Genomic DNA, 17,415 nt, shown 5'->3' with positions numbered 1-17,415 from the left:
TGTGTATAGGGAACAACTGTTGTTCGCCTTTTTCAACTGAAATAGGGTGAGATACATAATCAAGGATAAAGAAAAAGTTAATGGAGCTACATGGATTTTCTGAACAAATTCTAGATTAGTAAGAAAAAAAAGTTCACCTAGTAAAAGAGGTTACAAGTGGGCTCAGGTTTCAAATTTTAGTGGTGAGGGACAATGGGAAAAATTACCAAGGATTTTTGTAACAATTCCTTTAATAATACACCACTTTCATAACAGAAGTGTTTTACACTTGCACAATGTTAATAACTTTATTATACATGGAAGCCTGTAATAGGCTGATTACACAATAAGACTGCAAACATCCACTGGTACTTTCCTGACACCAGAAAAGTACGTTAAGACTGAAACATCACCAAGAGTACATAAAAAACCATCAGCATAAACGTCACCAAAATTACATTAAAAAACTAATCAAAAAATACATTTGCAAAAAAGTGGTTCAGAGCAGTGCCACTGCCTTTCAGCAGCTTTGAATGGCCACCAGTATTTCTAGCAGGTTTCCGTGGCTCCACAGGCATTATTCAGGATTCACATATAATAAATAATGTACCACAAAATATACATAAAGTAAGGCAATAATTCCAAAGAAAAGTTCTGTTGATATTGAGAAGCCGCTCAAGTTCTACTCTCGTAGTTGACACCATCACCAGAAACCTTTGATGGAATTGCAGCCTTAGGCCCTAAGCCTGCAATGATAAACTGCTGCAAACCCCTGTATCCGTAAAGAGCTCCAGCAACGCCACCGGTAACACTGCAGGGCACAGGGGTCCATGTGAGCTGATCCTGATGCAGGATCGGGGCCTTCATATGTACAGTTGGGAGTAGATTATTTCTTATTGTACATGGAAACCTCGACAGAATTCTAAAAATATGTGGGTGTTCACTGTTCGTTATCTGATGTCATGAGACATCAGAAAGTACACAGTAAGATATGCACTTTCTGGAATGTAAATTTTTTTTAAATGTTAGCTATTAAGTTGGGGGTGAGAGAGGGAGTAGGCAAGAAGGGGACGAAAAAGGTGTAAATTAAGAAAAAAACACAAATCAAGTCCAGAGGAATTGGGAGCACAACAAAAGAACGGGAACCTTATACATTAAAAGAATGTGGAAAGGGGTAAGAGCAAGAGACCGACTTCTTTTGAACCATGTAAAATAAATAATGTATCCCAAGAGCATATCTAGAATACGACTGTAGTTTCAAGTCGGGGTTCTAATGACATGAACCAGATGCACGCACTTTGTTCTCATGATTTGTGTCAACAGAATCTCTTTACAGAATTACAGTCTTACACAGGAGTTCTGGGGACATTATTATTTATATTAAAGCTACCGTTCCGGGCTCTCAGTACAGATCCAAGAATATTTGCTCCACCTGTCTGGAATGAGCATCACCTGGAAGAACAGGAGTACTTTAAAAGCAACAAGATTTAGGTAGCAAACTTCTTTCAGATCAGCCGAGACCTAAGAGACAGCAATTTGAAATGTTGTAGATCCCTTCCTCAAAAAGCTTGATATATTTGTCACTATCTGTAAATCGGAAGTTCCAATACACTAGTGGTGCATAGAATTCCCATGCTTCATTACACTTTCCTGAGAGTAAAGCAATTAGAATAAACCTTAGTCCTAGGAACAAAGTTAATTTTTTTGCATTTTAAACTTTTGGGCTATTCCCTGACAACCTATATTTGAAAATTTGATTGCTAAACGTTGTCACTTGAACAAAAACACTATTTCAATCTATTGATTTTTGATTAAAAACCATAATAAACAGATCTAAAAAAATCACACTAATAAAATAAACTAAATATGAAAAGTTGCATTGAAAGGGCATGTTACATTATTCGTAATAGGACCGTGTAGAAACATTCCAATGGCAGTGTTGTCAAAGTAAAACTACATTAAGAAGACCCCACAGCCCAGTCACAGTCGGGACCTTACCTGTAACTCTGGCTAGTTGGGGTTTTTACTCGTGTACTACATGGCTCACTCACATCAGACATCATATTTGAATACCCTGAGAAATCTGACACTGAAGTCCTTACTCTATGGTCCACTTCCCCATTAGAGTTAGTGATAAAAGTCATTGGCACCCTGCTGCCCGACTTAAACTGAGAACCAAACGCTTGTGCAAAGTTCTCGATCTGGTAGGTTGCTCTAGGCTCTATGTCCTTCTGAGGATCTATCTGACTAGCTAACTCCTGAGATGGGATCTGAAAGCTCGTTGAGGATTCTAAGTTTTTCTGTTCCTTCTGGCCAGTCAGTTTCTGAGATGTAGACTGGTAGTTAGATGAAGTCTCTAAGTTTTTTTGAGGATCGATGAGATCATCCAGCTCTTGAGAAGGAGTCAACTGTTGATGCGTAGCCTCCAGAGCAGATAAATAAAAGCCTGGCTGAGATCCAAGCAACATCCCAAACGGAGGTTTTGGCAACGCAGTTGGCAATACTGAGGTAACGGACTGGCTGAAGCCACACTCGAGCGGAGATGTAGTGTAAATCTGTTTGTCTTGAAACAGAGTGTGGTTATGCAGAGTTGAAGACAAGCTAACAAACTGGAAACTGGGTCCAAAAGCAAAACCAGTGCTGTTGGTTGTTCTTTCAAAAGCTTGTTGGAGGTATTTTGAGTATTCTTGCAACATGCTCGCCTTATCGTTTGAAACTGTTTGAGAGTTAGGGCTCAGGTTTTCTTCCTGGACCATCTCCGAATGCTCTCCAGAGCTGTGCAAGTCCACACGCTGTTCAGTTATACTGAAAGGATCTTCCTTCTGGCCTTCTGATTTGTGAGAGTACTGGTCCAAAAGGCTCTGTAAAACTTCATCGGGAATACCAGACTTGTCATGGCAAGACTTTATTTCGCTATTTAAGGATGCTGAATCAATGAGAGATAACGGAGTTTCATTATCCATAACACTAACACCTGCAGACTGGATGACGGACTGCTGGGAAGTCATGTGTCCGACATTAATTGAAAAGGCACTGTTACCGCTTGCAGTTTGCAAGTATCTTCTTTTCTTTGAAAACTGCATGGCGTCATCGTAATTGCTACTTATTTGACCTGGTTTACCACCTGTACTTTGGAGAAGACCAATAGTTTCTACACCGGTATTGGTTACTAGGGAGCCTAGAGAGCCACTCTGTTTCCCAGCCAGTGGTTTATGCCCCAAAATATCTGGCAGTGGTGATACAAAATTAAGGTAATTTTTGTCTGCCTGTTTCCTGCTTCCTTTCTTGAAGACCAGTTTTGGCACCTTTTTCTGAAGTTCTTCAACGCCTGTGCCGGCTAGACCACCACTGGAAGACACGATAGGAATATCAACTGCATAATTTGGCATGGCCACATTACTTGTAACTTGAGACTCAGTTACTTTGCTGCTACACTTACTTCCTTTGTTTTCAGTGGATATACTTTTTGTTTTACTTTTTCTCCTTGAGGAACTTGTATTTCCCTGAGACAACGCAGCCAAGCTACCCATGTTATTTGACGATCCGGGCTCCATTCCAGCACCTGCTTTACCTATGGCTTCACCACACGTTCTTCTGTGCTTCAAGAGTCTATCAGTCCTTGAAAAATACTGCTGACAAGTGTCACATTTGTATGGCTTTTCTCCACTATGCGTCCTCTTGTGTCTTTCCATGTGGTACTTCTGGATGAACTTCATGCTACACTGGTCGCACCCGAAGGGCTTCTCCCTACTGTGGATCTTCTCGTGTCTCTGCAGCAGGTACTTCTGGATGAAACCCATGCTGCACTGGCTGCACTGGAAAGGCCTCTCCCCGGTGTGAATGAGCACATGTCTGCGCAAGTGGTAGGAGCTCCTGAAGGCAGCGCTGCAGTGTTCGCAGACGTGAGGTTTCTGACTTGGGGACGCGATGGCACCTTCCGCATCTCCCACCAGGGGGGGTTTGGATGAAGCGCTTGGCTTCCGCTTGGCTTTGATTCCCTGAGTTTCTGGCTTTGGCCTCTTTGCCTTCTTGACCTGGGTATCGTGCTTTGGCTCACCCGAGCTCCCAGGGGCGCCCTCGCCTCTGCCACTCAGTAACAGGTCTCGGTGGGGATGCTGGTGCAGGTGGTGAAGGAGGCTGAGGTCCTGAATCACGCTCTGGCCGCTCCCTTCCCCGCCGCCTCCGCTGCCCCCCAGGCCCGGGGGCCTCTCGTCCCCCGCCGCCCCGAAGAGCCCCCCGTAGTGGTGGTGGTGCTGCTGCTGCGGCGGCTGCTGCTCATCCTCCTCCTGCTCGCTGGGCTTCTCCTGCTTGATGCTCACCAGGGACTGCAGAAAGCCCCAGGGGCTCCTCTGCGCGGAGGAGGCGGGCGCCGAGGGGAAAGCCCCCGCCGGCTCCTTCTTGAAAGTCACGTCCTGAGGGGGGGCGGGCGGCGCCGGGGGCTCGGCCGCCGCCGCGGAGGAAGCGGCGGGAGGCAGCACGCACTGCGGGGGGTGCTGGGCCGCCGCGGGGGGCGCGGCCGCCCGGGTGAAGCTGGTGACCGGGGGCAGGCGGTGGTTGAACATCACCATGCCGGGGGGGAACGCGGGCTCCATGGCGGCCGCCGCCCTCTTGCCTCCTCCTCCTCCGCCTCCGAGGAAGCCGCTGCCGAGTTTCATCCCCCGGCCAGGCGGCCCGGGGAGGAGGCGCGGCCCTGAGGGGCTGCGGGACCCGCCGCCCGCCCGCCGCCTCCCGCCGCTCAGCGCCCGGCTCCCGCCGCGGCCCGGCAGCCGCCGCCCGGGCGCATGGCCGCCGCCGCCCGGCTCCCGGCTCCCGGCCCCCGGCCCGGGCCGCACTTACGGCTCCCGCCGCCGCCTCCGGTCACCGACGCCGCCGCGGCCGCTCCACAATGGGATTAGCAGCCCCGAGCCCCGCGCCGCACATGCGCGCCGCGCGGCACGCTGGGTACGGGCCCCGCTCCGGCAGCGCGCAGGCGCCGCGGGCCCCGCCTGCCTCCCCGCGCCTTCGCTGCCCCGCGGCGCCGAGCTCTGCCCCGCGCCGCCCGCACCCGGCGGCTCCCGGCGGCTGGCGGGGCTGCGGCACGGACGCCGCCCGCGGCGCTCCGGAGAGCCCCGACCCGTAGCCGGAGGCGCGGGCGCCGTTGTGGCTGCGGGAACTGCTGGCAAAGCAGTACGGGGCGCACACGCATCGTGTGGGTCCTCAAAATAACCGTTCCGTTACACACACGGAACTCCAGCGTCTCTCGTTACACACACAGAACTCCAGCGTCTCTAGGTGTCAGACGTTAGGGTGTCTGTAACTACCACCTCCACAACCAGGACGTCCAGGCGTGCCGCTGACGGGACAAAAGCTCCCCCCCGACCCAGATGCACTGCTAAGGTGGTTTCCATCTGAAGGATCGGTCGGGCCCAGCTCTCCCCCCCAGCCCGGACACCGCACGTTTCGCAGGGTGTTAGGGAGCGGGAGGGACCCAGAACGATCATCCCGTGCAATGCCCCTGCCGGAGCGGGAGCACCCACATCAGGGCACGCCCGAACGCATCCGGGCAGGTTTCAGATGGCTCCAGGGAAGGAGGCTCCACAACCCCTCTGGGCAGCCTGCGCCCGTGCTGTGTCACGTTTCGCTGGAAACCCTCGCAGCTCCCAAACTGGGGGGTAGGTCCGGGTGGCTCAGCCTCTTGCCAGGCCCAGGCCAGGCCGTACATGTGAGCCAAGGGCCAGCCCGCGCGCCCCACCGCCAGCCTGCGCTCCCCGTCAGCACTGCGCCTCAACTACGGCGTGCCTGGACCCACTCGTACGACAAAATGACGCTTAGAACTAATAATACCCACTAGTTTAGTTGCACATACAGAAATAACTCATTGGTACAAAAGAAATGAGATAAAAATCAGTATTTTGAAGTAGTTTTGTGTGTTGGAAAACAATCAGAAGATACTTTTCTCTTTCAACATCTTTCTGATGGGCTATGCCCCCTTAAGTGCTAATAAAATCTGAATAAAATTCTGTTTCTATTGACTTTGAAAGCCCTTTATATTTCTATAGGGGTTTATTACTGAATTCCAAATTCTGTTAAAATCTAAACTGCAGAGGTACCTTAAAAACTTGGAATTGAACACATTAACACTTTTTTTTAATCTTAAACATAATGGAAGTAATAGAAGAAGCTGGATAAATACCTTATGATTTTTATACTTTCTCCTCCTTCAAATATATTTCCCTTATGAGAGTTCAACCTGTAAAGATGAAATACTTTCCGTAGATCTCTCCAACTGTTACGAAGCCTTAGGTCAGATTTTGAAATCTTAAAATTATCTAATTAATATTTAAAAATAAATTGATGCAATTTCTACACCCAACAAAATTTTGAAGGCATGTAAGTAAAACAAGTTCCTTTTAATTTTTAAATAGTTTACTTGAAATAGCATGTAAACTAACAATTCACTTTAAAATGTAAATTAAATTATGAAAGTTTAGGACTGCCAGGTTTATCTAAGTGTTAAAAGACAGACCAGAAATTCAAAAAACTTAAAGCAGCAGTAAAATATTAGTCAATGCCTATGAGAAATGAGTCTGTCCCTTTATTCAGGGTGTCTGTGTTTAATGGTAAGCTGGGATGCATATAAGCTAGTCCAAGCATGAAGGGCAGTAGGACACTCATATGGAAAGCCAACTTTGTCCCTCAGTTATCAAGATAAGAAACCTGTCATTTCTCTCATTCACTCTGTCAGCCTTGAGATACTCCAAGCAGACTTACCTCTGTGTTGTACACCCCATATATCAGGAAGATGAAGAGACCCTGTAAAATAAAATGGAGGGAAAAAGCTGTTAACTCTAATCATTTCAGCAGTAGAAATACCTGAAATAAACTTTCCTGGGAACAGACAAAAGAAGACACACTTCATCAAGGTCAATTTATTTTTCTATTTTTCAACATTATAAGCTGTACCTTGAGCATTTATTTGATAACGTGGGAGTACATCACCTACGATGTTTGTGGTATTCAACTGTTTGGCAATGAAAAACTCAGCACACCAAGGGATCTAAAACACTAATTAGGAAAATTAATTTTAGGTGTGAATGATCTTCTGAACAAAACCACAAAATAAATTAAAAATATGAAAACAGATGCAACTGCGAACGAAGAAGGAGCAAACATCTCTACTTGTCTTCTTTTTTGTGTTTTGTTCTGTTGTTTTTTTCAACTGAAATTAGGAAAAAAATATATATTACCAGATTCTATACTAAAAAGATACATATTCTCTCATACTCATTGACAAATATACACACTCCAGTTCACAATTTTATAAATCTAAGTAGGAAGAAAGCAAGAGATGCATGAGGGCAGAAAGAAGATTTAATGCAAACAACATATAGTATAGATAATTTACCAAAGCTTTTTTTTTTTTTTTTTTTAAAACAGCTTTCTTGATATTGGACCAGAATAGCACAAAACAAGCTAAAAACAACTAAGATATTCACATTGATGAGTTTTCTCTGAACCTTTTCACCTTATTGAAACATGTTTTTCCAGGACCTAAGTTAACACTAACACATTAACAATTCTTGCAGTCTGCAGTCAGGATACTGAAAAATGTGGGCAAATTACTAGGAAGAAAAGCATAGCAATTTGAAATAAAATGTAAAACATAAAAGTTTCCTAAGGAAAGGCTTTTCATAACTCAGATTCACTAAGTGCTTATAACCATTTTTTTAAATTCATTTGTAAAATGAGCCTTTCTTGTAATACTAATAATTACTAATACTTGTAATTACTAATAAATACATTTCCATGTATCAATAAAAAAAACTTTGAAATTGAATTTTTTTTAAAGGAACATACACTTAAGTAACAAATAAATTAAAACTTTTTAATCCAACATGCAAATTACCTAAAGACAGCTGGATTAATTCTGGTGTTGCTCACCAGCAAAATCACTACTTTATTAGGCAGGGAGCAATAAGAGTTATCATTCATATGTAATGTTTCCCTGGATTACCCAAGGCTGGTGTAAAGTCCTTGGGAAAAAAAAAAAAAAGTGATTTTGTTTCATTTCTTTTGTTAAAAATAAAATAAAAAACAAAATCCAACACCTCGTTTCAGTTATTTGCAGATGCTATCAATGAACTCAACAAGATATAAAAAATAGATTCAGAGAATATATAGCTAAATTTCTGAGCATGTCTTTGTATAAAATACACCACATTTGCATCATGCTGCTTATTTGTAAAAAGAACAACCAGAGTCCAGAAACGTTGCAACTCAGACCAGTAAATTTCTCACAAGCATAACTGATTGTAGAATAAAGTCCCACTTCTCTCTTTAAATTTATTGTTAGTGGACCATTCTGACTCCTTTCATAATATTGTCCAAAGTCTGCATTTAGACTATGAAAAAATAGACTGGAAACTTTCTCTAAAGTTACAATTAAATTAAATTAGTTTCATCAGAGATAAAAGTAAATATTGATGTTATAGGAAGAAAGATAAGCACATCATAAAAAGCATTGAACGTAGGCTACTGGCAGCTGATTAGTCAGTTTAGTCAACATATAGCAATGCAGGCAGCACCACAGGTTTTTTTTTTAACTGACTATTCTGAAAAAAAAATCAGTGTAAGCAAAATGATTTACTACGAAGCTTTTGAAGATTCATTACGTTTTTGATACTACTGAAAGCTGTCAGTGACAACTTTTAATGTTAACAGTATAAGCATAAACAGTGAAAAAAATACATAAGTTATTTTAGCTTTATTATTTATGAATCTGATTGCAACCTACTATATATATTAAAAAAAAAAAAAAGAGGAGGAGGATAAAGTGTACACCTTTAGTTCCCCCTTACCTCCATTGTCAGGTTCCTAGGATTTTAGGGACTTCCCTGCTGGGCAACAGGCCAGAACAGGTAGATGCAGGGAATGATCAGATACAGATGAGGACACAGAGAATGATCAGCTGTTCCTAAAAAATGAAACAGAACAAACTGAAATAATTTTTATGGATTATTATACTCATATATAAATATATATGTACATATATATGTTTATACACACACATATATATTATTTCTCAGGTTACTCTGAATAGTTAGTAAAATCATACAGTGCCTGTTACGCAGAGATACTTCCATGAGTGAAAAGTCTTGCCAAAAACTGTCAATTAAGACAACTGTCAATTAAAATTAAAAATTATTCAAGCTTTCTGGCACACTGGAACACTTTCTTTTTCACCAGCAAATGTGGAAATACACAAATACTATTTTAATTGCTTCTCACGCTCTTCTGAAGTCTATGAATTTCATATAATCACAGGTAAAAAAACGAGTTAGCTACATAGGTTTGGATGTACAGTAATCTTACAAAAAATTCAGAAAGAAGTTATTAAGGTTTCCATATCTTAAATTGGCATGCCAAGTTTTTAGTTTTATTGAGCTTGATAACAGGTCATATAAATATTTAACTATTGGAGATATGAAGTGTTGTGGGCATTCTTATCTTAAACCTTCACGTAGACTTCTGGGAATAGTTTTTTTTTGGTTGGTTGGTTGGTTGTTTTTCAAAGGGAGGTTTCTCTCTTTTTTTTTTTTTTGGCACTTGAACATCAACAAATTACATTAATCCAGTTAGCCTAACAAGGATTTTACTTATTGCTGTAATAAGTTATAACACATTAGCACCCGCAAATGATAATGAGGGGTAGTTTTCCACAAAACACTGACCTCTAAAATTACCAGTACAGGATCGTTTGTGGTTAGCCTGAGACCAAAATAAAGAGGCAAAGATCCTCAGGTGTTTTGAAATGTTAAAAATAATATGGTCTTACATAATTGATAGTTCAGCTTCTTTAGCTTATTAGTTGAAAACAAATGAGAGCTTCTCTGTTCTTCATTAGACTGTGGTGTTACCCGCAGCGTGGTTCCATAAGCAGCTGCCTCAACTCTTCAGTTGCTCAGGCTTGTCAGACGTTCTTTGCACCTGGGACTTAAGTTGTGTTGTGATCAAGCCAATAATAAAATGTTCTGGATAAAATTACATCGGCTGGGATTAAAACAAACCCGTCATTAAGAAGCACAGCAGCCTTTTTTTGTGTGCACACGCGTTCCAATCGCATGTACAAACACACAGAGGAAATGTAACTGCATTGGGCGAAGTAGTGTATAAACACAGAATAAAGCAGCCCATGCCTTGAAAAGGTTAAATTCTAGACGGAAAAAAGCAGGCTATGTGTAGAGAGAGAGGGAAAAAAAAAAAAAAAAAAGAACACAGCAGCACAATTGTCATTTTTCAAAGCTACCAAGAACAAATCCTACTTTTCAGTGAGACATCAACTAGCAGTTAAAAACCTTCAGCTGAGCTACAAACCTGCTTTTTGGAGACTGAAGAACAGAACCTCTGCACACTTAATTACAGTTGTATTTGCAACTCTCTGCAGGGCATAAATTGATTGCTCAGCTTTTAAATTTGGCAGGTCTTAATAGAATTATCCTTGCTATCTTGAATAAATCAGTCTGTGGACAGTTAGCATCTTTAGCAAGTTTGTCAGGATCTGTTCCAATTTGGGTGGTACTACTGAAAGATGATGCTCTTATCAGAAGCACACTCTACTCTACGGCAACACAAGTCTTCAAAGCAGTGGGTTTTTTTAATCAGTCTGTCCCCAGTCTGTGTCGTGTCCCCCTCCCCCAGTTTTAACATTTGTCTTCAAATCTGTCACTATTTGACATTTCCTAAAAGCGTTCTTTTATAGACAGCACATTTCATTCAACGTTATATAAGTTATAATTAATTTTGGTATAGTGGGGAATGTTACACCAGTACTTTTAATATTTCCCATTTGAACCCTTTTTCAACATACTTATCTTCAAGTATGTTGAGTTACTTAACCCTTCTCTTGTTATTTTTTTTTAAACATTTGTTCCTTCATTTGATATAACTAAAAAAGATTTTCAAGAGCTCTGAACTACTAAAATTCACACAAGAGTACTTCATCAGGTCAATTAAATAAAACCATATTAACAAATTATGCATGTAAAAACTATATAGAATTAAAATCAAAAAAATACATTCTTAGTAAATAGCTAATACCAACAATATTTTAAAGCATTGCCTCTACTATGAATTTAAAACTGTCCTTCACTGAAAAAAAAAGTTAATTGCAAGAAATTTTCTGCTGTATAGGAGAGTAAAAGAAAGATTATACGTAGCTGTACTGAACTAATTTTGCTTATTTTTAATAACTGTATTCTGGCAATGGAAACTGCAGACTACAAGTAGCGCTCACTTTACTCACATAAGCAGCCTCTGTAATCCTAAAAAAATTAAAAATCGTCTTGGCAAGGATAGATTAGGGGCTTACTGTTTTAAGTCCAAACCAGTGCTATAATCTGTAAGCCTCAAAAACTTTGTCCATACATCAGTGTTAACGCAAATGGTACCCAACCCCAAAGTTACATTTTGTTTCTAGAACAGACGAAAAAGTTCCCTTAGTGTGTTATCAATCTTTATTTCTACAGTTAACAAGTTTGACATTTGAAACAGTACCACTGGAGTTTCTAAATCCGTGTCCCACAGGCACTGTCCCTTCAGCTTCTGCAGTTACCAATGAAATCCTGGCAAACAGGAAGAGACAAGATGACTGATTCAGATTTTCTGCCTCTAAAAACTACAAGTTTAAAAATAAATGAAAAACTAATCAAAAAGTTCCTGGTGCTACCAAATTAATAAATCCTCAGAATTGGTTTGTTTTGTACATATTACAGATGGATGATCTACTATCGTAATTTTCAAAGCTTAATGAAAAAAAAATTATAGAAGGGATGCTATGGCACCTATCCTCAGATACACGTGCTAAGGAGCCACATAGGAAGTAACAGATGAAACTGTATAATACATGCAGTGGAATATCTGAACTAGTATATCAAAAGAGCAGCTCATATTGTCCACAGCCTTTAGCAAGTAAGTATTTCGTATTGCTTTCTGCTACCTTGAAGTTTGTTTTAGAAAAAGTCAGCAATAACTTCTCCACACAAAGGTAATTTTAGAATGATAGGAAAATTTCATGTAAGCTTTTGTATGGCAGGTGTAGCAAATTTCCAACTTTACTTAAGTATATCATCTAACTTATTTGTGTTTTTTTTTAAACCACCCTACCAAAATCCTGTTGGAGCACCTGGAGCATCCTGTGTTGATCTACTTTTTCCAAGGTTATTGGTGTCCTTTTTTTTCCACCTGCCTTTCAAGATGACTATTTGACTTGTACTATAATTCTATGAGCAGTTAGGTTACACTTTTTTTTTTTTATGGGACTTTATTATGAAAAAAAAAAAAGAGATCCCTTCTTCTGACAGCAAGTCTTTTGAGTGACTTGTATCTCTCTTCAGTTACACCTTACAAATACAGATATTGTTTTGTAGCATTACTGTTTGCACGTAAAGCCAAAGTATGAAGCCATATTGAATTTGAATTAAAATTAATTAAAATATGTATCAAAAATCTAAAGATAAATACAGTGATTCAAGTCACCAAGAGAGAGACTGTTAGGCTTTTGTCCAGTTTAGTTTTTCAGGCATCCGTTGTTCACTCATACACAATGTTCAAAAACAACTAACACATACTCAGAGCTTGGTCTTGCTATTCCATTGCTTAATTCCACTGCTGTACAAGAAGAGTCCTTCTATACAGCATTGTACTTGGAATACTGGCAGTTGGAAAAGAGCTGCAAATTTCATTCTACCTGCTTACATTTAGCAGCTTATAACTTCTTCCAGCTGCCATCTGTTCCTCGTGACAGTCATCAGCTCAGTGATACCTTTTCTGTTTTTAAACTATGCTTTCTCATCTTACAAGAATTTTTCCAAGTACTTGTACTGAGCTATGGAAATGCAGGGAAATACATTATATTTCACCCAAAGAATTAATTCATGATCTTAAAAACAAAAACATCAAGCTCAAAAATTTGTATTGCAAAATTTTTAAATGACTCTCTCATTTTACAGGTTAATTTGCTCCATCCAAAGCAAGTTCACATACATAATAAACGTGAAATCTAATTGTGGTGAGTCATGTGGTGCAAAGTATGTTGATTCACACCACATCAAGCTAAATTCTGCATTCTCTGTGTTTACTAGCATCCCACAACACAGTTAGCCAACTTAGTCTAGATCATTCACAGGCATTACTACATTATTGCTAAATGTAAGTAGAGGAGGAAAAAGGATCTGTCTTTTGGGAAATTAAACAATTATTAAAAGGCAGATTATACTATAAGAATCTCTGTAAGATCTCTACAATAAAGCTCGAATACAGTCAAAGTATAATCCCAGTGTTACTGTTATTTACAAGTTTATGTTTCTAAGTATTTCTCCACATTATACTCACAAACAAGTACACGTATTGCAAAAGATCCCGAGGCTGTAGCTGGAAAGTACTGGAAACCGCCCAATCTTTTGACATTTAATAATTCAAATATTAATGTTAGAGTTTCTCTGAATTTGCAGACCCTAGAAAATCTTCAGTGAACTGCAGTGAATGTAATATTCACTTTTCTAAATTTCTTTTCTTGGGCTCTTTAGAAATAATAGTCAGAACCCACAAACCTATAGCCAATGGCTGAAAAACACCTATTTGTCATCCATAGCCCCAAGCCAGGATTTTTCCACAGATTTGAAAACATTTAGAACAGCTCCTCATACTCCATCCTAAACATTCTTATTTTAATATATATATATAAAAGTACAATAATAACTACTTATACTTAATGGTTGAATGTGTTGGGCTTTGTTTTATTTTTTTAATTATTTTTTAGCTATAATTCTGGGCAGAACTTTCACAGCTTAAAATATTTAGAAGATACCGTAATGCACTTACATTTTCACACATTCTAAATGGAGTTATCCATCCTAGATTTCACTAGTAGCCTAAAAAATAACTCCTAGGAGTTTTCTATCTAAATTGTCTCCAGTCAGATGGGTTCATGATAGACACTGTTTCCTATAGAGCTAATCTCCTTACTCTGAGTTTTGCCACGTCCTCTTTATTTTTTATGTCAGATCAACTCTGTTTGTATTAGATGTAGAGATATACAGCAAGGGTAACATGGTATCTGAGGCCTCATTCCAAACACATCTGTGCCTTTCACTTAGGTTCCTGATGCTGCCCTCTGTATTAGCTGAATCCCTTCTGGGCTTTCACACGAGAGTTCTGCTGAAGTAAGGAGAAGGGCTCTCGGCACAAAACAGTAGAGGTTTTGCTACCAAATCCTTCCAGAATGATCAGAAAACTGCATAAAGATAAGACAGCGTGAAGTGCTGTCTCTGGAACTACTCCAGCACTAGACAACAGTAACAATTACCATAGAAATGAATATAAAGCATGTGTATAAAAAAAAAATACTATTATTATAAGTTATTGTAATGCTACCTTTTACTAGATACTATACATTTCTGTCAGTCCTGAATTTTGGTGAGAGGGAATAACTATTTATGGTCAGATTTGCAGATGTCCTTAGACACCTCAGTTGTACTGATTACAAAATAAATTACCAACTGCCATTGCTGATCTGGAAATCTCTGATGGGCCCATGATAATACACTATTTCATTCAAGGCCATACATTTTCTCATTTATATTATGTTTACCAATACAAACTTATAAATATACTATAAATCCTTAGCAGGATGAGCAACTACCCAGAAATAGTTGTGGTTTGTTGTTTCTTGTGTTTGTTTGTTTGTGTTTTTTTTGTTTGTTTTTGTTTTTTCCTGATGCTTTTTGTCTTACAATTCTTCCTAGCAAGGTAAGATCTGGTTTTCACATGAAAAAAAAAGTGGCAAATATTAGTGTTGTAACTTCAAATTTATACTTTCAACATGATAATTCAGATGCAAAAGGAAAAGGCCAGATGTTTCCAAATTTTATTCCAGGTGTCAAATACATTGTTTTGAGAAAGAAACTTAGAAATTTATACTAAGTCTTAAAAAGTTAAATGTGAAAATAGTTTCCAAAGGTCATGCTTACATTCTCTTGATTGTTCCATAGCAAATATGTTCAGTTTACAATTTGAGTTCTTTTATGAACCAGCACTGCCATGATTGTGAAAGATGAGATGGATTCTGATTGCTCATGCATAATCAAGTTATCTCAGCTATTTAGATTTATAATGCATGTTGGGTTGCAAATATGTCTTTGAAATTTTGCTTTCAATCGTGTGTTGCAGTTATAGTACAGACAAACCACTGTGCTTACATGGTTTGAAGGACTCTTCATAATTTTCTTGCATATTATTCAAGGAAGTCTTAATCTGCTGAGCTGAAGATGGTAGTTGACCTTTAGAAAAAAACAGTAAGTATAAAATAGTATCTCAAATATAGTTAATAAAGAGAACATACAGAACTTGTCCACTTGTCTTTACAAAACAAACAAACAAAAAAGCCCATTTAACTGTAGTGCTGAATGAAAAAATGATTTTTTCTATCACTGTCTGAAGATAGGCACTGAAACTAATTGCTACTTCAGGATTGCCCCCAAAGGCATATGTTCTCTGTTTTTATGGCACAACCAACAAAACCATTTACTATTGGGGGGGGTGGGATGGGGGAAAATAAGTATTTAAATTTCATTTGATTTCTTGTTGGAATTTTTGAGCCATCGCAAAAGTATATTTTTAAATGGTGGATTTTAAAAGGGTGAGCATATTAAAACAAATTTACACCCCAAAACAACTCACATTTTCACTATCCCTTGAGAAAACCAGTCTGAAAATCTGATGCGAGTTACTGTATCCTTTCTGTTCAACAAGTTTGTATTTCTGCCCAATTCTAAATAATTCATAATTCAGCCAAATTTAAAATGACAAGGAAAAAAAATATAAGGTCTATTTCCACATTAGCTTGCAAATGGGACAAAGTGCTCAAGCATCATATTTTAAGAATAGCAGTCATTTAAGTTTTATATTGCAAAGAATCATCTCACTTGCACTTGCACCGCCTCTTTCAGCTGTTCTTATCTTTCATCAGCAGCCATCCTCCTGTTCCATTTTATATTGAAGGAGTGCCATCAAATTGTTTTGGAGAACTAAAAGAAAAAAAAATTAAAAAAGAAAAGAGAGGCTCAACCACCACACATACACACAGATCTCAGTATATTTTCCTCAGAGCATGTTTTCTTTGTGCCGAATTTCTTAGTTGGAGTCTTTTCTTTTTTTTTTTTTCCTCCTCTCCCTCTCTCCATATTTTCAGTGCTTTTTTTCGTCATTGATACTATTACTGACCATCCACAGCCATCATGGAATATTTTCGTGCCCACCATCCCACTTTTCTCATAGTGTTGTCCTATTTATGTATGTGGATAGTACAAAAGGGAAAGCAGCCATTCCATGAAACGCAAAGCCACCCAGGGGCAATATTATCAGTAAGTAAGAGTCAAACAAGAAGAAGAGCAGAAAAGTGTGAAGTCAGAGTCAGTATCAGGCTGCTCAGACAAGTGCAATAAACATAGCTTAGAAAAGATGGGCTAAATGCCAGAGATGTAGTCCCAAGGCTATACAGCAGAAGAATTCTTAAAAGATAACTATGAAGAGAAACAATTCTGCAGCTTCCAGGAGATCACGAATAGGATATCTGTACAAGCAAGAAATTAATTGAATGCACATTGCATTAAATCCTCCTTTCAAAACAGAGGCAATCACCTGCAGTTCAATCCATTTTTAATCTATCCAGAAGAAAATGCACTTAAGAAGTACAATGATAGTTAAAATATCACATAATGTCTAAAAACAAAAAAACAGTTCCATGCAGAGTGATTTAAACGGAATCTTTGTTGACAACTCAAAGCACCGAAAGAGCCTATAGGAGAGCCATTGAAAAGCAAGGATGAAAACAGATACAGAAATGAACATAGTTTTCTACTGTTGTCTTCCTTTTACTATATTTTACTACGTATCTATTTATTTGCATATTACCAATAATGTTTAGAGATTCAGTAGCCATTTTCATCAGACTGTGCATGGCACAATTAGTAATTTAATTGAGCTAGCTACAAGAGCAGATTAGAGATTAGTAGCGATTGAAGTTCTTTCCTGTTGAAAAACTCTTATATCACAGGGTCAGTAAACACATAAAGAAGCCAAAGAGTCTCCTAAGGCCTGAGAGAACTAAAATAATTTTAGGGGAAACAGGGTTTTAATAGGAACATGATTTTTTGTTTGTTTGTTTAAGGTAGTCTTGTGAGACAAATCAAATCAACAGCATTGCTTTTAATCTGATGTAATACTTGGAAACACCCAACTAGTCTGGAGAACCTACAGATATAAGCAACACTGAATGGAAGAGGAGGTTTCATATTCCACGTCTAAGAGCAAAGCAGAGATGTTGTTTTGTTGTTATGTTTTCGCTTTTTTGTTTGTTTGTTTTGTTTTATATCTCCTCCAAATATTTTAGATTTTTCTTCC

General features: G+C 39.4%; 2 protein-coding genes across 2 annotated transcripts in view; both read right to left on the bottom strand.

Annotated features, from left to right (window-relative positions):
• Positions 1–212: 212 nt before the first annotated feature.
• On the bottom strand, positions 213–4,845 carry ZNF281 (zinc finger protein 281). The gene has a single exon (XM_083846721.1). It carries the CDS (start codon positions 4,632–4,634, stop codon positions 1,974–1,976), a length of 2,661 nt encoding a protein of 886 aa, XP_083702847.1. The 5' UTR covers positions 4,635–4,845; the 3' UTR covers positions 213–1,973.
• Positions 4,846–10,207: 5,362 nt separating this feature from the next.
• Positions 10,208–17,415, bottom strand: part of KIF14 (kinesin family member 14) — a gene marked incomplete at its 5' end in the record, with an annotated part of 60,354 nt that continues 53,146 nt past the window's right edge. The window contains 3 exons of the mRNA XM_083846711.1: positions 10,208–11,579; positions 15,213–15,293; positions 15,939–16,040. The remainder of the gene's footprint in view (positions 11,580–15,212; positions 15,294–15,938; positions 16,041–17,415) is intronic.

The sequence above is a fragment of the Anser anser genome (assembly GCF_964211835.1).
Source record: "Anser anser genome assembly, chromosome: 8".
Lineage (NCBI taxonomy): Eukaryota > Metazoa > Chordata > Aves > Anseriformes > Anatidae > Anser > Anser anser.
Note: the sequence above shows the minus strand (reverse complement) of the source record. Positions and strands in the feature narration are given on the sequence as shown.

Coding starts and splice junctions, on each gene's coding strand:
- ZNF281 (XM_083846721.1), bottom strand. CDS start 4,634: ATGAAACTCGGCAGCGGCTTCCTCGGAGGCGGAGGAGGAGGAGGCAAG.